Source organism: Oncorhynchus mykiss, chromosome 18, assembly GCF_057628025.1.
Source record: "Oncorhynchus mykiss isolate SJ-2025 chromosome 18, ASM5762802v1, whole genome shotgun sequence".
NCBI classification, from domain to species: Eukaryota; Metazoa; Chordata; class Actinopteri; order Salmoniformes; family Salmonidae; genus Oncorhynchus; species Oncorhynchus mykiss.
Window position 1 is genome coordinate 41548548 of NC_143039.1, and position 23201 is coordinate 41571748.

The 23201-nt window shown below is 40.6% G+C and overlaps 1 protein-coding gene across 2 annotated transcripts in view; it reads right to left on the minus strand.

Annotated features, from left to right (window-relative positions):
* Positions 1-855: 855 nt before the first annotated feature.
* The window catches only part of vps72a (vacuolar protein sorting 72 homolog a), a 31448-nt gene continuing 9102 nt past the window's right edge, over positions 856-23201 (minus strand). For both annotated transcript variants that reach the window (XM_021571702.3, XM_021571700.3), the window contains exons 2-6: positions 20329-20481; positions 18801-18915; positions 12916-13092; positions 12181-12325; positions 856-1529 (exon numbers count right to left, since the gene is read on the minus strand). In XM_021571702.3, coding sequence (XP_021427377.1) covers positions 1136-1529; positions 12181-12325; positions 12916-13092; positions 18801-18915; positions 20329-20481 — 984 coding nt within the window. In that variant the 3' untranslated portion in view covers positions 856-1135. The remainder of the gene's footprint in view (positions 1530-12180; positions 12326-12915; positions 13093-18800; positions 18916-20328; positions 20482-23201) is intronic.

Consider the following 23201-nt stretch of genomic DNA (forward strand, 5'->3'; position numbering starts at 1 on the left):
AAGTTGTGTATTTACAGTCTTATGCATTGCGTTGTCATCAAGACCAATTCGAATGTTAGTTCGTTAAATAGTCTGCCCCATATTTGCTAAATGTGTTGAACTAGTTTGCAGTCCACATAGTTCTAATAGCATTGCTTCAATATGGAAATGCATTGTTAAACATAGCCCCTATATCAGTGTGAATGCTATAGCCCTAGGACAACTGTAAAGTGTAGATCCTCAAAAGAAAATCAGCAGTTGATATGGAGGACTGAATAGTTTGTAGGAGCATGTCTTTGGTAATCAGATGAGCAACGCTCTTTGAAAATGAGTATGATAGCCTACTTGAACAAGTAAAATGCAGCTATGTGAATTTTGAATAATGAAAAAGCATGAGGGCAAAAACCTCATATTTCAAAGCAGTTTCAGTAGACCATTTAAAACTCCTTTATTCATAGGCTACTTGGCTAATGAACCAGCATAAAAATACACACTGATGAGATTCTGCTATTAAGGAGAGGGTAGGTTGTGCTTAGTTTTTAATCAAGTTAAATGAAATGGGGGGGGACCGAGTGTTCATTTACGTTTCTAAATATGAGAATTACCGGCACAAAAGGCACATCTCTCCTTCCATGAGCACTGTGCGTCATGACTGGATCGGCTGTGCTTCTCACAATCCATCCATTATCAACTGCGTTACCGTTAACACCTACTTTTGTGAGTCTTAAATATTGCCACTGGTCCCACAGGTAAATTGCCAAACCTGGTGTTAGGTCTGTAAAATGCCAGTGCGCCTGTTTTTCCATGACGAAATTGCAAACCAACTTAAATTTGACACTTGTGCCTACTTAGTTCCAGGCAAAAAAGGGCCCAGGATGTTAAAGGAAATTTATTGAAAATTTTATTCACATACCTACAGGACAGTAGCTCTCCAGGAACAGGGTTGGAAAGCCCCGTTCTATCCTAAATGTAAATTCTATTACTCCAATGTTTACAAACAAGAATTTCCATAGCCCTATGCTTCAGCTGTACACCAAAACAAGTACTGGGGCTGCCATTTCGCTGAAAGATTAATCCCAGACTGTAGATTTAAATCTTTGAACAGATGAGGGGCTCTAAATAAAAGGAGGATAGACTTATGAGAGAATATAAGCCTCTACCTTGCAACTGTGCTCTGCTTGACCATTTTCTGGCGTGCACTCCTGGAACCTGAGGCATCAACCACAGAGAAACCCCCAGCAGAGTTGGGGAATCCATGAGCTGCCACATATTTGCGGTAGGCTTCGCGAATAATGCGAAAGGCTCGTGTGTTGGCATAGGGGATGTCTGTAACTGGGTCTCTGTATAATGCAGCCTTGTGGGTGACAGGACAGACTTCCTGGGTGGGGGGTTGGGAGCCGGTCCGCACAGCCTGGGGGAAGGCAGCCTCAAAGGCCTCCTCGTCACTAAAGGTGATGTAAGTGCGGGAGCAAAGACCTCCCAAGGGTTGCTGGGAAGGCATTGGACTTGCTGCCACAGGTGCAACGAGCAGTGGTGTGTCCTGGTCTAACCTTTAAAAAACAAATACAAACACTTTAGTTAGTGGTTCATAGACTCCCTGGCTAAATAAAGGTTAAATATGTAATAAAACAGACTACCGACAAAGGGCAATAATAGCTTTATTGTAAACAATGCTGTACTCTACTCCAGGTCCAAACTGTGGCCATTGCAAAGTAGCCTAGGCTACAGTGGCTACTTGGGCTTAAATAACAAGGAGACAAACACTATACAGAAAATGCATCCAATATTAATTTCACATTCAAATAGTACTTGATTTCAGTAAGACTGCTGCTGCATCCTGTCTGGGTGTTTTTAAAATATTTTTTATTTAACCTCTAGGGCCAACATCCAGTGAGATTGCAGAGCACCAAATTCAAACACAGAAATACTAATAATAATTCAGAAAGATGCAACTATTTTACATAGGTTTAAAGATAACCTACTTGTGAATCCAACCACGGTGTCAGATTTCAAAAATGCTTTACGGCGAAAGCATACCTTACACTTATTTGAGAACATAGCCCAGCAGACAAATCATTACAAACAGTAACCAGCCAAGTAGAAGAGTTACACAAGTCAGAAATAGAGATAAAAATGAATCACTTACCTTTGATGATCTCATATGGTTGCACTCAGAAGACATTTATTCAATAAATGTTCCTATTATTCGATAAAGTCTCTTTACATCCAAAAACCGTTTTGTTTGCGCATTTTCTTCAGTAATCCACAGGCTCAAACGCAGTCACAACAGGCAGACAAAAAAATCCAAATAGTATCCGTAAAGTTCATAGAAACATTTCAAACGATGTTCATAAACAATCCTCAGGTTGTTTTTAGCCTAAATAATCGATAATATTTCAACTGGACAATAACGTCGTCAATATAAAAGGTAAACCAGAAAGGCACTCTCTCGGTCGCGCGCATGAAAAAGCTCTGTGACACAGCAGGGTCCACTTATTCAGACTGCTCTTAATCCCTTTTTCAGAATACAAGCCTGAAACAATTTCTAAAGATTGTTGACATCTAGTGGAAGGCATAGGAACTGCAATTTGAGTCCTAAGTCAACGGATACTGTAATGGCATTGAATAGAAAACTACAACAAACCAAAAAAAATCCTACTTCCTGAATGGATTTCTCAGGTTTTCGCCTGCCAAACCAGTTCTGTTATACTCACAGACACTATGTTAACAGCTTTGGAAACTTTAGAGTGTTTTCTATCCAAATCTACCAGTTATATGCATATCCTATCTTCTGGGCCTGAGGAGAAGGCGGTTTAATTTGGGCACTCTTTTCATCCAAAATTCCAAATGCTGCCCCCTACCCTAGAGAAGTTAACTAGGCAAGTCAGTTAAGAACCAATTCTTATTTTCAATGACGGCCTAGGAACAGTGGGTTAACTGCCTTGTTCAGGGGCAGAACGACAGATTTTTACCTTGTCTGCTCTGGGATTCGATCTTGCAACCTTTCGGTTACAAGTCCAATGCACTAGGCTACCCCTCCTGCCACCCCAGTGTTTATTTGATTTAAGATAGCAACGTTGCTTTTCATACTAAATATGGTGTTCCAAAATCAAATGGAAATAAGGTATGCAGTTAGGGCTGTGGCAGTCATAAAATTTGGTCAGACGGTTATTGTCATGTAAAAGACTGCTGGTCTCACGGTAATTGTGACCGTTAATGAACATTAAACACATCTATGCATACAAGCCGTATACAAGTCAATATCTAATAAATAAATACACCATCACAAATAAATTCAGTATTAATTTCAGGAAGGTCTAAAGAAACATGATATGTATTTCAGAAGAACAGAATAGTTGGCCTACAGTATGTTATCTGCCATGCCATAGGCTGTAAGCTTGTTCTTCAAGCTGACAAGATAATATGTATTGTGCAATTATTTAATATTATATTATTTTACAATAAGAAGAATATAATTACATTTTGCTGAATAAAATGGAGGATATTTTTCCCATTCTGGCGTGAGAAGGCCCATTTGAAGTGGCTATGTTGAGCGTAAAGGTGATAATTTGAAACAGGTCCTATATGCTAGATTTATAGTTATTTGGCAACTTTAGTTGTGAATGATACAAATCATAGACGCCTTAGAAATCAAAAAATATGGGCTGCATGATGCGACTATAGGCTGTTGATCATTTGAGAAAGTTGCAAAAAAAAAAGCTTGCGTTCTGTTCCTTCCCTCAGGCTGCAAGCTGTTCTTTCATCAAGTGATCATATTTTCACCCATCAGACCAGACTCAATTTCATCTAGTCTTTACTAATAAATACAATTAGTTTCGATTTAGAATGGCCCATTATCAAATGGGCAGGAAGAGGGGAAAGAGAAAAACATGCATGTAATCTGTATGCACTCGAATAGCGAATGGAGGCCACTTTCCTGCTGGTTCGTTTCACTCATGTTGGGTAGGCTACTCTGGTTATTTCTCGGTGCAACAGGTGATATTCCGCCCAAACTCTGTATGCCATGGGCTCTCCAACCCTGTTCCTAACGCTACCAAGTGCTTGATTTGGGAAACCAAGTGAAAGCTGTTCGGGAACATCGATAGTAAGATGTTTTCACAAGGAAATTCTATTAACTTCTTTGGGCTGGGGGCAGTATTGAGTAGCTTGGATGAATAAGGTGCCCAGAGTAAACTGTCTGCAACTCAGGCCCAGTTGCTAATATGCATATTAGTAGATTTGGATAGAAAACAATCTGAAGTTTATAAAATGTTTGAATGATGTCTGTGAGTATAATAGAACTCATATGGCAGGCAAAAACCTGAGAAAAAAAAGTTTTTCAACTCTTGGCCTATCGAATACACAGTGTCTATGGGGTCAAATAGCACTTCCTAAGGTCTCCACTAGATGTCAACAGTCTTCAGAACCTTGTTTGATGCTTCTACTGTGAAGTGGGGGTGAATGAGAGGGGAATGAGTCAGAGGTCTGCCAGAGAGCCACGAGCTGGTGACGCACGTTCACATGAGAGTTAGCTTGAGTTCCATTGTATTTCTGAAGACAAAAGGAATTCTCCGGTTGGAACATTATTGTAGATTTATGTTAAAAACATCCTAAAGATTGATTCTATACACCGTTTCACATGTTTCTACGGACTGTAACGGAACTTTTTGACATTGTCTGCTCCTAGTGATCACGCGTCATAAATTTGGATTACTGGGCTGAACGCGCGGACAAAAAGGAGGTATTTGGACATAAATGGACATTATCGAACAAAACAAACATTTATTGTGGAACTGGGATTCCTGGGAGTGCATTCTGATCAAGATCATCAAAGGTAAGTGAATATTAATAATGCTATTTCTGACTTCTGTTGACTACACAACATGGCGGATATCTGTTTGGGTTGTCTTGGTCTCAGAGCGCCGTACTCAGATTATAGCAAAAGGTGCTTTTTCCGCAAAGTTTTTTTGAAATCTGACACAGCGGTTGCATTAACTTTTTATGGCTGCAGGGGCAGTATTGAGTAGCTTGGATGAAAAGGTGCCCATTGTAAACGGCCAGCTCCTCAGTCTCAGTTGCTAATATATGCATATTATTATTAGTATGGGATAGAAAACACTAAAGTTTCCAAAACTGACAAAATATTGTCTGTGAGTATAACAGAACTGATATTGCAGGCGAAACCCTGAGGAAAATCAAAACAGGAAGTGGCTTCTATTTTGAAAACTCCATGTTCCATAGCCTCCCTTTGCTCCATTTAAAGGGATATGAACCAGACTCCTTTTCCTACCGCTTCCTCAAGGTGCCAACAGTCTTCAGACATAGTTTCAGGCTTTTATTTTGAAAAATGAGCCAGAACGATAACATCGCGTCAAGTGGTCACATGAGTTTTGCTCGCGCAACAGAATTTGGACAGCCATTGTTTTCCCCTCTCCTGTGAAAGACATTTGCGGTTCATATATTATCGATTATATATTTTAAAAACAACCTGAGGATTGATTATAAAAACGTTTCACATGTTTCTGTGGACATTATGGAAACTATTTGGAATTTTCATCTGCGTTGTCGTGACCGCTCTTTCCTGTAGATTTCTGAACATAACGCGACAAACAAACGGAGGTATTTTGGATATAAAAATAATCTTTATGGAACAAAAGGAACATTTGTTGTGTAACTGGGAGTCTCGTGAGTGAAAACATCCGAAGATCAAAGGTAAACGATTAATTTGATTGCTTTTCTGACTTTCGTGACCAAGCTACCTGATGCTAAGTGTACTTAATGTTTTATTGTGCGATAGATAAACTTACAAAAGCTTGGATTGCTTTCGCAAGTGTATCTATAATTCCGTGCATAATAATTGTATCTTTTATCAATGTTTATTATGAGTATTTCTGTAAACTGATGTGGCATTCTGCAAAATCACCGGATGTTTTGGAACTACTGAACGTAATGCGCCAATGTAAACTGAGATTTTTTTATATAAATATGAACGTTATCGAACAAAACACACATGTATTGTGTAACATGAAGTCCTATGAGTGAAGTCCTATAACAAAGGTTAGTGATTAATTTGATCTATATTTCTGCTTTTTGTGACTCCTCTCTTTGTCTGGAAAAAAATGTGGCTCTGACCTAACAATCGTTTGGTTTGCTTTCGCTGTAAAGCCTTTTTGAAATCGGACACTGTGGTGGGATTAAGAAGAAGTGTATCTTTAAAATGGTGTAAAATACTTGTATGTTTGAGGAATTTTAATTATGGGATTTCTGTTGTTTTGAATTTGGCTCCATGCACTTTCACTGGCTGTTGTCATATCGATCCCGTTAGCGGGATCTCAGTGGGATCTCAGCCCAAATAGCCCCTCTCTCTGCGCACTGGAGAAAGGAATGAAAAGGAGAGGAGATGGAAACGCACAGTGGTGATATTACTTTTAGCTAAAAGGTAATGTGTCAGCCTATTATGAAAATATTCAAAAAGCCCAATTACTAGGCTATTCAAAATTATATATATAAATAAAATATATATATATATATATATATATATATATAAATAAAATATATATATATATATATATATATATATATATATATATATATACACACACAGTGCCTTGCGAAAGTATTAGGCCCCCTTGAACTTTGCGACCTTTTGCCACATTTCAGGCTTCAAACATAAAGATATAAAACTGTATTTTTTTTGTGAAGAATCAACAACAAGTGGGACACAATCATGAAGTGGAACGATATTTATTGGATATTTCAAACTTTTTTAACAAATCAAAAACTGAAAAATTGGGCGTGCAAAATTATTCAGCCCCTTTACTTTCAGTGCAGCAAACTCTCTCCAGAAGTTCAGTGAGGATCTCTGAATGATCCAATGTTGACCTAAATGACTAATGACGATAAATACAATCCATCTGTGTGTAATCAAGTCTCCGTATAAATGCACCTGCACTGTGATAGACTCAGAGGTCCGTCAAAAGCGCAGAGAGCATCATGAAGAACAAGGAACACACCAGGCAGGTCCGAGAAACTGTTGTGAAGAAGTTTAAAGCCGGATTTGGATACAAAAAGATTTCCCAAGCTTTAAACATCCCAAGGAGCACTGTGCAAGCGATAATATTGAAATGGGAGTATCAGACCACTGCAAATCTACCAAGACCTGGCCGTCCCTCTAAACTTTCAGCTCATACAAGGAGAAGACTGATCAGAGATGCAGCCAAGAGGCCCATGATCACTCTGGATGAACTGCAGAGATCTACAGCTGAGGTGGGAGACTCTGTCCATAGGACAACAATCAGTCGTATATTGCACAAATCTGGCCTTTATGGAAGAGTGGCAAGAAGAAAGCCAAGATATCCATAAAAAGTGTTGTTTAAAGTTTGCCACAAGCCACCTGGGAGACACACCAAACATGTGGAAGAAGGTGCTCTGGTCAGATGAAACCAAAATTGAACTTTTTGGCAACAATGCAAAACTTTATGTTTGGCGTAAAAGCAACACAGCTGAACACACCATCCCCACTGTCAAACATGGTGGTGGCAGCATCATGGTTTGGGCCTGCTTTTCTTCAGCAGGGACAGGGAAGATGGTTAAAATTGATGGGTGGATGGATGGAGCCAAATACAGGACCATTCTGGAAGAAAACCTGATGGAGTCTGCAAAAGACCTGAGACTGGGACGGAGATTTGTCTTCCAACAAGACAATGATCCAAAACATAAAGCAAAATCTACAATGGAATGGTTCAAAAATAAACATATCCAGGTGTTAGAATGGCCAAGTCAAAGTCCAGACCTGAATCCAATCGAGAATCTGTGGAAAGAACTGAAAACTGCTGTTCACAAATGCTCTCCATCCAACCTCACTGAGCTCGAGCTGTTTTGCAAGGAGGAATGGGAAAAAATGTCAGTCTCTCGATGTGCAAAACTGATAGAGACATACCCAAAGCGACTTACAGCTGTAATCGCAGCAAAAGGTGGAGCTACAAAGTATTAACTTAAGGGGGCTGAATAATTTTGCACGCCCAATTTTTCAGTTTTTGATTTGTTAAAAAAGTTTGAAATATCCAATAAATGTCATTCCACTTCATGATTGTGTCCCACTTGTTGTTGATTCTTCACAAAAAAATACAGTTTTATATCTTTATGTTTGAAGCCTGAAATGTGGCAAAAGGTCGCAAAGTTCAAGGGGGCCGAATACTTTCGCAAGGCACTGTATATAGAAAGCACTGTCCATGCCGTTGGGTTAGGCTTTGAAACATCCACAACGACCATGTTTTCCACAACCTGATGTTGAACTTCTTTCTTCAAATTGATTAATCACAGTGAGGTGAGTTTCAAAAGCACATACTATTTTGATAAGTGTTTGAGGTGATTTTTGATTGCATTTGCACTGATGTCAGAGTGGTTAGAAGGACAATAGAGCCCTGAGTGCCAGGCCATAAGCGACCTGATGATCAATAGTGAGTTGGGTACTACTAACATGTCTAGAGTGTATAAGAGATTACCGTGACTCAGCGGTCACGTAGAATTTCACTGCAGTCATGACTCATGTGTGGTGGCAATACGGTCACCGCAACAGCCCTATCAAATGCCTGGTTAAATGTTTTTGCCAAGGCCTCCCGGGTGGCACAGTGGTTAAGGGCGCTGTACTGCAGTGCCAGCTGTGCCACCAGAGACCCTGGGTTCGCGCCCAGGCTCTGTCGTAACCGGCCACGATCGGGAGGTCCGTGGGGCGACGCACAATTGGCCTAGCGTCGTCCGGGTTAGGGAGGGTTTGGCCGGTAGGGATATCCTTCTCTCATCGCGCACCAGCGACTCCTGTGGCGGGCCGGGCGCAGTGTGCGCGCTAACCAAGGTTGCCAGGTGAACGGTGTTTCCTCCGACACATTGGTGCGGCTGGCTTCCGGGTTGGATGTGCGCTGTGTTAAGAAGTAGTGCGGCTTGGTTGGGTTGTGTATCGGAGGACGCATGACTTTCAACCTCCGTCTCTCCCGAGCCCGTACGGGAGTTGTAGCGATGAGACAATTTAGTAGCTTACTAAAAACAATTGGATACCACCAAATTGGGGAGAAAAAGGGGTACAAAAATAATGTTTTTGCCAAATGAAAAGGAGAGGAGTAATGTCAACCAAATAATTGAGTTGATTTGTTTTACAGGTACCGCATGCACCCCTCTGTCTCAGTATGTGTAAACCATGTATCGGATGCTGTCTGGACAATAAGAGTATGGCATGTCATACTATTTCTGGCCAGACAGGATCATTTACATGGGCTACATATAGTAAGACAGAGGGGCGCTGATTGGCTCGCTCGGACGCTCTCTCAGGTGATAGTTTCAGCAGAGAGGAAGAGGCGAAGCGAGAGGGCTCACTCTCGCCAAAATCTGTATAGAATAAGCCCAAAGTGGTTATATTGACATATTATGCAGACCTAAACTTGAAGCCTACCTTCCCGCCTTTGGGACAATGACTCTCCTTGTTAGGACGGACACATGAGAGCATCTCGTCATTATATTCAGATGTGTGTTTTTTTTCTTCTTACGAATTGGAAAGAAATCGATTGCACAGTTCAGATGCTGGCTTCCACTAAAGTAAATTGATGTTTTGCCAAAACTATATAAATTACCCATCTAAATAAAATACTTCAAAATACTTCACCAGGGAGCATGATTTAGCCAAAGAGGATCATTGTTTTGAAAAAAAAAAATAGCAGTGGATTGTTTAAAAATCACAAGTGCGTAGGTCTATGCCTATTTGGGAAGCCCTCAATTTGGGCAGCGTGTGGCAATAGTCCTAGCTGATTGAGTTGCAGCTGTCAGTGAAAAGCATCTAAAATGTGTGTGAAGATGTGTCTGGAGTATAATTTAAAATGTTGCAACAAGAAGGGGAGGGATGTGTGGCGAAGATATGGCACGTCTTTCTCCAGAATACGTGTACTCAGCTCTCCAGAAAGCGCTCAGCTGTCTGCCGCCAATTCCTGCTCATTCATTGTGTGAATTGTTTGCTGTTTGTATATTTATGTCACAAGTAGGCCTAGTAAATGTACCGTTAATCCTTCTCTCTAGAAACATACAGAGGGAGTGCATGTGCCTGTGTACGCATAGAAGTAGGCCTACCTGGCCTGCTGTGTGCATACGTAGAAAAGTGCCCATTTGGGATGTCTGATCTCTGACTTAACTCAAAGTCCACCACTAATAAACTGAGCCAGTCTGGTTTTTTGTTTTTACATCCTTTGAGAATAATAATGGTTAGTCGCAGTACTTGAAAAATGTTCCAACTCTCCCCCGGCCTCGATGTAAAATAGAAATGTATCAAGATCTGATGATCCCATATATCCAGTGGAAACAAGGAGGTCGACCGATTAAATCGGCATGGCTGATTAATTAGGGACGATTTCAAGTTTTAAATCGGTCATTTTTGGACGCCGATTACATTACAATCTATGAAGAGACTGTGTGGCAGGCTGACCACCTGTTACCCGAGTGCAGCAAGGAGCCAAAGGTAAGTTGTTAGCTAGCATTAAACTTATCATATAACAAAAAAAAAACTATCTTAACATAATCACTAGTTAACTACACATGGTTGCTATTACTAGTATACCTAGCTCCTGCGTTGCATATAATCAATCCGGTGCCTGTTAATTTATCATCGAATCACAGCCTACTTCGCCAACTGGTGCTGATTTAACAAAGTGCATTCGCGAAAAAAGCACAATCGTTGCACCAATGAACCTAACCATGAACATCAATGCTTTTCTTAAAATCAATACACAAGTATATTTTTTAAACCTGCATATTTAGTTAAGATATTAGTGTTAGCAGGCAATATTAACTAGGGAAATTGTGTCGCTTCTCTTGCGTTCAGTGCAAGCAGAGTCAGGGTATATGCAGCAGTTTGGGCCGCCTGGCTCGTTGCGAACTGTGTGAAGACCATTTCTTCCTAACAAAGACCGTAATTAATTAGCCAGAATTTGACATAATTCTGACATCTAACAGCACTAGACTTAAGGTTGCCACCCGTTCGATAAAATACAGAACGATTCCGTATTTCACTGAAAGAATAAACGTTTTGTATTTGAAATGATAGTTTCCGGATTTAACCACATTAATGACCTAAGGCTCGTATTTTTGTGTGTTTTATATTATAAACATTATTGCTTCAATATATCCACAAAATTTTCCTTCCTCATGACACCATCTATTTTACCTGGCACCACACGGCCAGGTCTCGGACCTCCTCCCTATAGGCCGTCTCATCGTTGTCGGTGATCAGACCTAACAATGTTGTGTCGTCGACAAACTTAATGATGGTGTTGGAATCGTGCTTGGCCATGCAGTCATGGGTGAACAGAGCGTACAGGAGTGGACTGAGCACACGCCCCCGTGTTGAGGATCAGAGAGTTCTTACCTACCTTTACCACCTGGGGGAGGCCTGTCAGGAAGTCCAGGATCCATTTGCAAAGGGAAGTGTTTAGTCCCAGGGTTATTAGATTAGTAATGAGCTTTGAGGGCACTATGGCGTTGAAACCTGAGCTGTAGTCAATGAACAGCTTTCTCACGTAGGTGTTCCTTCTGGGATGATGGTGTTGATGTGAGCCATGACCAGCCTTTCAAAGCACTTCATGGCCACAGACGTGCACGGGCCGGTAGTCATTTAGGAAGGTTACCTTAGCATTCTTGGGCACAGGGACTATGGTGGTCTGCTTGAAACATGTTGGTATTGGAACATTTTCATCAGGTTGTGTTTTTATTTGTCGGCTTTAGGCATATGTATTTTATTTAGTTGAAGACTGCTGCATTGGCTTTCTCTGAGTTCCATGTGCTCATTTCTTTAGCCGCCAATGGATCACAGTGTAGGCTATCAATGTGTCCATATGGCAGAGGCTGGTGCTCTCGCCTTAGAATTAGAATGTTCAGATTTGTATAATTTTCTATTCTGATTTTTATGATTAACCACATGACAATGACTGCCTGTCTTTTGGACAACACCCTTGAAAAAAACGTGCCGGTCTATGGAAATCAAATGCCTGTCCAACTGATTCATTTTGCTGCCGGCCCTGCATTTATCCAGATACTAGAAGGCTTTTAACAAACCGTTTCCAATAGCATTGCTACATTCTTGTAAAAAATTCTGAAACTCAATGCAGATGTAGCAATTTTTTTCAGCAAAACAAAACTCTTCCACCTAAAAATGTGTCTCCTTACCCTTCCACATCCACATTTTCTTCTTTTAAGACGGAGTGAGGCACCAGGGGCATGAGGACAGAGTGGTAGCGGATGGTGGGGCCCTCAAATCGGCGCTTCTTATGGACCTGTTTTTTCTTGTCAGCCTCAAGACGTTCGTAGTTCTCTTTAAAATAAGAACACACAGAAATGGTCAATTAACACGACCCTGGCCAAGCTCTGGACATATTTTCTCACATTGTTCAGTATGCACTGCCATGTGTCATATCTTTTAGCGCTAGGTATTTTTTCTGTCAATTATTCTGGATGGGCAAGAGACCCATAAAAAGGCTTTGTGCATGGACAAATCTCCGCTCCGTCTCATTCTGAGCGACATCTATTTTTCTTTCCCTGCTTTTGTCCTTAAACCTCCATTCTAAATAGAGTTTAGACAGTTTATTTCCCACCAACTTCATTAATATCAACTCATGTAATAGGGACTAATAGGAACTCATTGCAATCCATTCAGGTAACATGAGCTGTTAACTTGTATATTCAAGTGCCACTATGTCTGTAATTACGATTCAGGTAGTTTAAACACCTGCAATTATGGTGTGCATTCCCTCGTATTTTTGAAGTTTCTTGTTACCGTTTCACTGTGCCTATGTGGACGGTGATGTTATGAATCAGTAAACTTAATTGAACTTGAACCACGTCGTCGTTGTTGGGAATTAACAGGGCAACTCTTCACCATTTAGATTCCCCCTTTCGTCTTACCTAGGGATCGGAGGTTGACCTCAGCAGTTATTTTGGCCTCAGCCAGCAACTCTTCCTGGGTCAGGGGTCGGTCGTGGTGGGCTCCCCTCCGCCGTCGGGGGGCATCCTGTCTTTCTTGCAGTCGCAGGTTGGTCTTCCGCGTATGCTCGCTGGTCGACTGGCGCACAGACTTCCGAGCTGGGAAAGTTGCCAGTTAGTGACAAGGCTTACAGGGATGGTCCACTCAAAATACAATAACATTACTAAACTAGTCAATTCCCCAATACGTGTCTGCATTAGATTTTACACTATTGGCTAAATCAGAGTAAAAAAAAAAAAAAAGGTAGAGGACACTTCCCATCTTTGCCATTAATCACTTCTGTGACAGCATGTGTAACCTTGTGGGTGGGTATCTCCCTTTTAATGTTGTTAAATGGGGTTTCAATGGGCATTAAGCCAAAGTTAATGATTTCCTGGACTGTTGCTCAGGCGTATAATTAACTGGTAGTTCCCTCCTGGATGGAATTATGTGATCCCCATTGCCCAGTTGCAAGTTATTTGAACAGTGTGCCCTGTACCTTTTCATACTACGTGTTCTTACATAAACTATTTTCACAAATGTAATGTTGGCACATTTTTCAGAAAGGGATACTTTTGTAATACAAGTTGGACTGGACTGTTTGTTAGGCCTTGGGCCATATGGTAATACAATTAAAAACTGTTAAAAAAAAAAAAAATCTTTGCTAATGTATGTAAAAATTAAAAATAAATGGAAATATAACATTTACATAAGTATTCAGACCGTTTACTGAGTACTTTGTGGAAGCACCTTTGGCAGCGATTACAGACGCGAGTCTTCTTGGGTATGACGCTACAAGTTTGGCACATCTGTATTTGGGGAGTTCCTGCCATTCTTCTCTGCAGACCCTCTCAAGCTCTGTCAGGTTGGATTGGGAGCATCGCTGCAAAGCTATTTTCAGGTCTCTCCAGAGATATTTGGTCAGGTTCAAGTCCGGGCTCTGGCTGGGCCACTCAAGGACATTGATGCTTGTCCCGAAGCCACTCCTGCCTTGTCTTGACTGTGTGCTTAGGGTTGTTGTCCTGTTGGAAGGTGAACCGTTGCCCCAGTCAGGTCCTGAGCGCTCTGGAGCAGGCATTCATTAAGAATCTTTCAGTACTTCGCTCCGTTCATCTTTCCCCACGATCCTGATTAGTCTCCCAGTCCCTGCCGCTGAAAAACATGACCACAGCATGATGCTACCACTACCATGCTTCACCATAGAGATGGTGCCAGGTTTCCTCCAGACGTGACGCTTGGCATTCAGGTCAACAAGTTGAATTGTGGTTTCATCAGACCAGAGAATATTGTTTCTCATGGTCAGAATCCTTTGTGTGCCTTTTGGCAAACTCCAAGCGGGCTGTCATGTGCCTTTTACTGAGGAGTGGCATCCGTCTGGCCACTCTACCATAAAGGCCTGATTGGTGGAGTGCTGCAGAGATGATTGTCCTTCTGCAAGGTTCCCCCATTTCCACAGAGGAACTCTGGAGAACTGTCAGTGACCATCGGGTTCTTGTTCACCTCCCTGACCAAGGCCGTTCTCCAATGATTGCTCAGTTTGGTCAGGCGGCCAGCTCTAGGAAGAGAGTTGGCGGTGCCAAACTTCTTTCATTTAAGAATGATGGAGGCCACTGTTCTTTGGGACCTTCAATTCTGAAGAAATGTTTTGGTACCCTTCTCCAGATCTGTGCCGCGACACAATTCTGTCTCAGAGCTCTACGGTCAATTCCTTCAACCTCATGGGTTGGTTTTTGCTCTGACATGCACTGCCAACTGTGGGACCTTATATAGACAGGTGTGTGCCTTTCCAAATCATGTCCAATCAATTGAAATTACCACAGGTGGACTCCAAGTTACAGAAACATCTCAAGGATGATCAATGGAAACAGAATGAACCGGAGCTCAATTTCGAGTCTCATAGCAAAGGGACCGAATTTTTATTTTAATACATTTGCAAAAATTAGGGGGAAAAAACTGTTTTTATGGTGTATTGTGTGTCGATTGATGAGGAAAATATTTAAATACATTTTATAATAAGGTGTTAATGTAATAAAATGTGGAAAAGTCAAGGGGTTGGTATACTTTCCAAATGCACAGAGATATATACATATTTTTTTGTCCATTAAAATAACATAAAATGGATCAGAAATACAGTGTAGACATTGTTAATGTTGTAAATTACTATTGTAGCTGGAAACAGCTGATTTATTATGGAATATCTACATAGGCGTATAGATGCCCATTATCAGCAACCATCACTCCTGTGTTCCAATTAGCACGCTGTGTTAGCTAATCCAAGTTTATGCCCTAGAATTGATCAATAGAAAACTCTTTTGCAATTATGTTTGCACAGCTGAAAACTGTTGTTCTGATTAAAGAAGCAATAAAACTGGCCTATGGACTGGTTGAGTATCAGAATCATTAGCATTTGTGGTTTTGATTACAGGCTCAAAATGGCCCGAAACAAAGTACTTTCTTCTGAAACTTGTCAGTCTATTCTTGTTCTGAGAAATGAAAGCTATTCAATGTGAGAAATTGCCAAGAAACTGAAGATCTCGTACAATGCTGTGTACTACTCCCTTCACTGAACAGGGCAAACTGGCGCTAACCAGAATAGAAAGGAGAGGGAGGCCCCCCCCCAACTTTTAGTTGTAGTCGAGTGGTTGATCGCCTATGTTCGCGGTCCCCCAGGGGTGCACATTGTGGTTGTTGGGTAGAAGTAGTGAGGATGCAAGTTCATTAACCTCTTTATCCTACCCCCTCCTTTTTGAACATTCTGTTAAAAATCGCGCAACATTTCAGCGTCCTGCTACTCATGCCAGGAATATAGTATATGCATATGATTAGTATGTGTGGATAGAAAACACTCTGAAGTTTCTAAAACTGGTTAAATCACGGCTGTGACTATAACAGAGCGTGTGTTTCATCGAAAAGCGCAAGAAAAACTGGTCACTGAAATCTGAAAAAAGTATCCATGCGCCCCTTTCATGGATTATTTAAAGGAAACCAAATTTAATATGGAGACGGATGCAATTCCTACAGCTTCCACACGATGTCGCCAAAAACGTCATTTTCATTGACAAAAATCCTTTGAGACATTACAAATAGATCCATGATTCCATCCAGCCTACCTCAATCGATTTTGGAAGATTGAAAAATGGACACTTCTTTTGTAGCTGCTATTGAATACAGATCGCCCAGTGATCAATTTGATCGCTTATTAACGTTTACAAATACCTAAAGTTGGGTTATAAAAGTAGGTTGAAGTGTTTTGTAAAAGAATATAGGCAACTTATATAATTTTTAAACATGACGTTGCGTGTTGGAAGAGAGCTTTTTTCGTGATGCAGACAGGCTATACAAATGGATATTTTGGGCATTCATGGACGAATTTAATCGGGAAAAAGACCAATTTGTGATGTTTATGGGACATATAGGAGTGCCAACAAAGAATATCATCAAAGATAATGAATGTTTTATATTTTATTTCTGCGTTTTTGTGTAGCGCCGGCTACGCTAATTCTTTTGTTTACGTCGCCTTCAGGCATTTTGGGGTGTTGCATGCTATCAGATAATAGCTTCTCATGCTTTCGCCGAAAAGCATTTTAAAAAATCTGACTTGTTGGCTAGATTCACAACGAGTGTAGCTTTAATTCAATACCCTGTATGTGTGTTTTAAAGAACGTTTGAGTTTTAACGAGTACATTTAGCATTTAGCGTAGCGCATTTGCATTTCCAGGTGCCTACTTGAGACGTCTGCGTCTCAAGTAGGAGCAAGAAGTTAAGTTACCTTATAAGCTTTGGTGATAACTCGACTCATACATACACACACACACACACACACACACACACACACACAGTTGAAGTAAGAAGTTTAAGTACAACTTAGCCAAATATATTTAAACTCAGTTTCACAGTTCCTGACATTTAATCAGAGTAAAATTTCTCTGTTTTATGTAAAATTAGGATCACCACTATTTTAAGAATGTGAAATGTCAGAATAATAGTAGAGAGAATGATTTATTTCAGCTTGTATTTCTTTCATCACATTCCAGTTGGTCAGAAGTTTACATACACTCAATTAGTATTTGGTAGCATTGCCTTTAAATTGTTTAACTTGGTTCAAACGCTTCAGGTAGCCTTCCACAAGCTTCCCACATTGGGTGAATTGTGGCCCATTTCTCCTGACAGCTGGTGTAACTAAGTCAGGTTTGTAAGGCCTCCATGCTCGCACACACTTTCTCAGTTCTGCCCACAAATTTTATATAGGATTGTGCTTCACGGTTGGGATGGTGTTCTTCGGCTTGCAAGCACCCCCCTTTTTCCTCCAAACATAATGATGGTCATTATGACCAAACAGTTCTATTCAGACCAGAGGACACTTCTCCAAAAAGTATGATCTTTGTCCCCATGTGCAGTTGCAAACCATAGTCTGGCTTTTTTTATGACGGTTTTGGAACAGTGGCTTCTTCCTTGCTGAGCGGCCTTTCAGGTTGTCGATATAGGACTCGTTTTTACTGTGGATATAGATACTTTTGTACCTGTTACCTCCAGCATCGTCACACGGTCCTTTGCTGTTGTTCTAGGATTGATTTGCACTTTTCGCAAAGTCGTTCATCTCTAGGAGACAACGTGTCTCCTTCCTAAGTGGTTGGACAGCTGGGTGGTTCCATGGTGTTTATACTTGGGTACTATTGTTTGTACAGATGAACGTGGTACCTTCAGGCGTTTGGAAATTGCTCCCAAGGATGAACCAGACTTGTGAAGGTCTACAATTTTTTTGCTGAGGTCTTGGCTGATTTCTTTTGATTTTCCCATGATGTCAAGCAAAGAGGCACTGAGTTTGAAGGTAGGCCTTGAAATACATCCACAGGTACACCTCCAATTGACTCAAATTGTGTCAATAGCCTATCTGAAGCTTCTAAAGGCATGACATAATTTTCTGAAATGTTTTAAGCTGTTTAACGGCACAGTCAAATTAGTGTATGTAAACTTCTGACCCACTGGAATTGTGATACAGTGAATTATAAGTTAAGTCTGTAAAGAATTATTGGTAATATTACTTGTGTCATGCACAAAAGTAATGTCCTAACCCACTTGCCAAAACTATAGTTTGTTAACAAGAAACTTGTGGAGTGGCTGAAAAATGAGTTTTAATGACTCCAACCTAAGTGTATGTAACTTCCAACTTCAACTATATATACACACATACACACACAAATATATAAAAAATGATACCATATATAAATATCTCTGAGACATCGGTTGTGTAGATCCAGCTATGGTGCAGGTGGTGACACCCAAATTTGAATCCAGTTATTATGAGGAAGGCTGAGCGTGTGTGTATCAGCACTAGGAGTTGACGACTACTTTAGCTTAATAAGCAACTTCTGACAGTAAAAACTAAATTGCGATTGTTGCGATATTACTCATCGCTACTGTGTCTCAAAATGTTTGCCCAAAATGATTCAGAATTTGGTCTCAAAATTACATTCCTACCATGCGGTCATCAGAAAAAGGCTTTCCAACGAGATAGCCTAGACGTAGTTATTTTAATTGACTCTTTCCACCATGCATATCTGCAACGCCCATGTTTGTTTACAGAGAATTCCGTTTAAACATGAGATATTCAATGAAATGTGCAATTTTCCCTGGGCATATGGGCATTTGAAAGGACACATCTCAGATATTGCCACCGCTCCCACCTCAGCCTAAGCATGCTAATGTTAAATTTCCAATCCTTACGTTATGGTATGAAAATACCACAGCCAATACTGTAAACCCACTTGCGTTTGGGCAATAAGATACTTTGATGAAAATAGAGCCCGTATAGATAGAGGCCCCTTACTCTCTCCAAACTCCTGAAACTCCTGCGGCACCCTCCTCTCCATTTTGGCTTTCTCCGTCTTCTTCAGCTCCTCTGAAGGCCTCTTTGGTTTAGGCTTGGTCACCTTCAGAGGTTCCTTGGAATAAAACAATCAACATGTGCGTGAAAAATGTGCATACAGTATGAAAAACACATGCAAAACGCACATGATTTATTCATACACCTTGGAAGTTCATACTTTGATAAATGTCCCTTTTCATAAATGGCATTATCTAAAACAATTAGGGCTGTCCCGGACAGAAAAAAAACTTGGTCGACCAAGAGTCTGTTCTTTTAGCCAAATAGTAAAACCTGTATTTTTCCATATACAGTGCATTCGGAAAATATTCAGACCCTTTCACTTTTTCCACATTTTGATACGTTACAGCCTTATTCTAAAATGGATTACATAAAACATTTCTCATCAATCTAAATACTATACCCTATAATGGCAACGTTAGAATTCTTTCTAAACTAGCGCTCAGGACCTCAGACTGGGGCGAAGGTTTTACCTTCCAACAGGACAACGACCCTAAGAAAACAGCCAAGACAACGAAGGTGTGGCTTCGGGACAAGTCTCTGAATGTCCTTGAGTGGCCCAGTCAGAGCCTGGACTTGAACCCGATCAAACATCTCTGGAGAGACCTGAAAATAGTTGTGCAGCGACAACCTGACAGAGCTTGAGAGGATCTGCAAATAGCATCATACCCAAGAAGACTCGAGGTTGTAATCACTGCCAAAAGGTGCTTCAACAAATTACTGAGTAAAGGGTCTGAATACTTCTGTAAATGTTATTTTTTGTAACATTTTTTATTAATACATTTGTTTAAAAAAAAAAATGTTTGCGCCTTGTCATTATTGTGTGTAGATTGATGAGAAAAACATGTAAACAATTTTAGAATAAGTCGAACATAACAAAATGTGTAAAAAGAGAAGATGTCTGAATATGTGCCATCCCCACAGCCTCCACAACGGATCAGTCCACACAGTCAGGCGCGCATCAGACAGGTGTGTTGTACACCATGATATTTCGTTTTTTTGTGTTGCTACTGCTCACCTAAAATAAATCTTGGTCGACCAATAGCCTATCGACCAAACAATCAACCAGTCGACTAAATGGGGTCGGCTCTAAAAACGATACCAAAATCTAATTATGCATATTAATGAGGATATCAATGTCGCATGGTAGGGGGTCCAATATGGGTTAACTTTGAGCACCTTCTGCTCTTGAATGGATGGTCATACGCGAGTTGTGCCAAGATGATGTTCTTTCAATGTGTTTGCCAAAATCTGTTAGGCATATACGTGGCCCTGATAAAAACAGTTCTCTCATGGGTAAATGTGCATGGTACTTTTTCTTCAAATCAAAAAGGGTGATTAATTCAATATGGAATGACCCAGTATTAACTGAGTTGTAGTCTAGTGGTTGATCGCCTATGTTCGCGGTCCCCCAGGGGTGCACATTGTGGTTGTTGGTAGAAGTAGTGAGGATGCAAGTTCATTAAGTTACCTTATAAGCTTTGGTGACAACTCGACTCTTCCTGCGAGGAGCATCATCCTCCTGGTCACTATCAGGCTCGTCACCCTCATCTATGTCAAAGTCACTGTCGACCTCGTCCTCTGTGTCTGAGTGCTCCCCTCTGTACTCATCATCTCCTGATTCCTTGAGGGAGAGTCCAAATCAAACATACATATTAATAATGGTCAATAGCAAATGGGCATGGCCAAATACATGTTTTATTTACAAGGAACAAATAAACCCATAAAGCAACACAGTCTACTTTATAAAAATTGCTGGTGTCCAGGAGTTAGAATTGGGACCATGCATACTTTGCTAATTCAAAAACAGAGAACCAAAGGACAAGCTACAATACGGCAAAGTTAGCAAACAAGTAACTGCAATGAAGCCGCCATCTTTATGCATGCCAGCTAGTAGAAATAAGCTCAAGAGAGAAATATATCACTAACTCAATGCTAGTAGCCCCTACAACACCGTCCCCCACAGAACATGGACTTGAATGGGGATTTCTGTTCGAATAATACTTTTAGTGTGGTGTGAAAATGTGAGCCAGCAATGTACCTACTCATAAGACTACACAGTGAAGAGTCAAAGATACAGGCCAATTTGATTGTAAAACTGATCCATTACAATTATTATTATTATTATTTTTTAATAATAATTGGGCAAACCCGATATACTTTAAAATGGTGGGGGACACACAAAAATCTGCCAATCTCTTTATTTTCTCTACTTCAGCATTTCCCAAATTAGGGTTCACAAACACAAAGTTTCCTGATTTGAAAATGGGGTCATAGCTTAGTTATAGAACCACATTTACTTGAGTAAGCTTTGATATCTGCTATTCGCGGTGGGGACAAAGAGCAGTTTCTGTTGGTCCTACAAATTTGGGTCTAACTTTTGAACGTTTGGAGCTATTAGCTATTCTTAAAAGCTAAAACTCCAAGGAACACAAGCATAATGAAGCACACAAGCCGTGCAGGACTCAATGGGGGGGGGGGGGGGGGGGGGAGTTAGTTGGCTAATGTTGATAAACAACCAGAATTTTTTTTTTAAATAAAGGACAAACCAACAAAGTATCTTAATAGGTAGGGCTGTGACGGTCATGGCATTTTGGATGATGTAATTGGCCAGCAAAGTGACCACGTCACCGTAAAAACCTTTCGAATAGCATTTTTTATTTATTTGAAATGTTCTCCTCTCCTGACGGCATCTGCAGTCATAGAAATAGAACGGGCTTCCCCACTCACGTCAATGATGGTGTGATGGAAAATGTTTGTGCTTTTCTAATAACCAATTTCGGTGTTCATGCAAGTGACTGATTGAACGAATCCTCACTATCAGTATCTGCAATTAGGCAATACACCCAGACCCTTGATTTGAGAATGAAAGATCTCAGTTTCAACGTCTCAGCTTAGAGAGAAGAAGCCTCGCGAGGTATTGGTCTGTCACATGCATGAAGCAAACATTAATGCTAAATTAATTATGAACGACGAATAAGCTAAATCATGCAAATATAACTTGTCTGCAGTATATAAGAGAACTGGACTGGCCTGGGAGAGCTCCTGATCGACATGTGTACTTGGTGCATTGAGTTGGTTGGAACCTCTCCAGGGCGCTGATAATAAAGAATTATTAATTTAAGATCGACTTTGAGTGTCCCTGTGTAGAATTTGCCATTTGCGAGAGTGTCCATAACAGCAAAACAGGGAGTAAAATGTGCTAAAATATGTGCTGTGATTTCTTGATTCACATTACAAAAAATATATGAGCTAAATCAGTTATCATTTGAATGAACATTCTATATTACCATGGAAATTACTGTATCACAATACCAGTCAGCCACTGAGTGCGTAACCATGAGTTTACCAGACAAATTGCCAGGGTTAGAGGTTCCTGGCCTGTGTGCTGCTGCACTGTGGTCATTCAGTCAGCTGTTCGTTCGACAAAAATAATTACAAATAATCACACACACGGCAGTTTATAAAGGTACACTACCCTGTTCATGAAAATAGATAGCTCCTACAGACAGTGAGTCACATGGGCGTGGCTTGCTATATACAGAAGGCGTCGAGGCATTCAGTTTAGAGGTCGACCGATGAATCGGAATGGCCGATTAATTAGGGCCGATTTCAAGTTCATATACCAATCGGAAATCGGTATTTTTGGATTTAATTTATTACACAGTGTTCTTTAATGGATGCCTCTCACATTTAATCCAGTTAGAATCAGGAATCCCCCAGAGTAGCTGTTTAGGTCCCTTGCTTTATTCCATTTTTACTAATGACATACCACTGACTTTGAGTACAGCCAGAGTGTCTATGTATGCGGATGACTCAACACGTCAGCTACTACAGAGACTGAAATGACTGCAACAAATCAACAAAGAGTTGATGAATGGGTTAGCACTAAATATTTTTTAAGCTCTAAGCATTGTATTTGGAACAAAACACTCACTAAACCCTAAAACTCAACTAAAACTTGTAATAAATAATGTGGAAATTGAGATGACTAAATTGCTTGGAGTAACCCTAGATTGTAAACTGTCCTGGTCAAAACATATTGATGCAGTAGTAGTTAAGATGGGGAGAAGTCTATAATAAAAGCGATGCTCTGCCTTCTAACCCGATCAACAAGGCAGGTACTACAGGTTCTAGTTGTCACACCTTGACTACTGTTCAGTCATGTGGTCAGGTGACACAAAGAGGGACTTAGCTCTGTGTCCATCTAAGGGCTAGCCCTAAAATTAATAATATGCATGTGAATCTCTCCTGGCTGAAAGTGGAGGAGAGATAGACTTCATCACTACTTGTATTTATGAGAGGTATTGACATGTTGAATGCACTGAGCGGTCTGGCTAAACT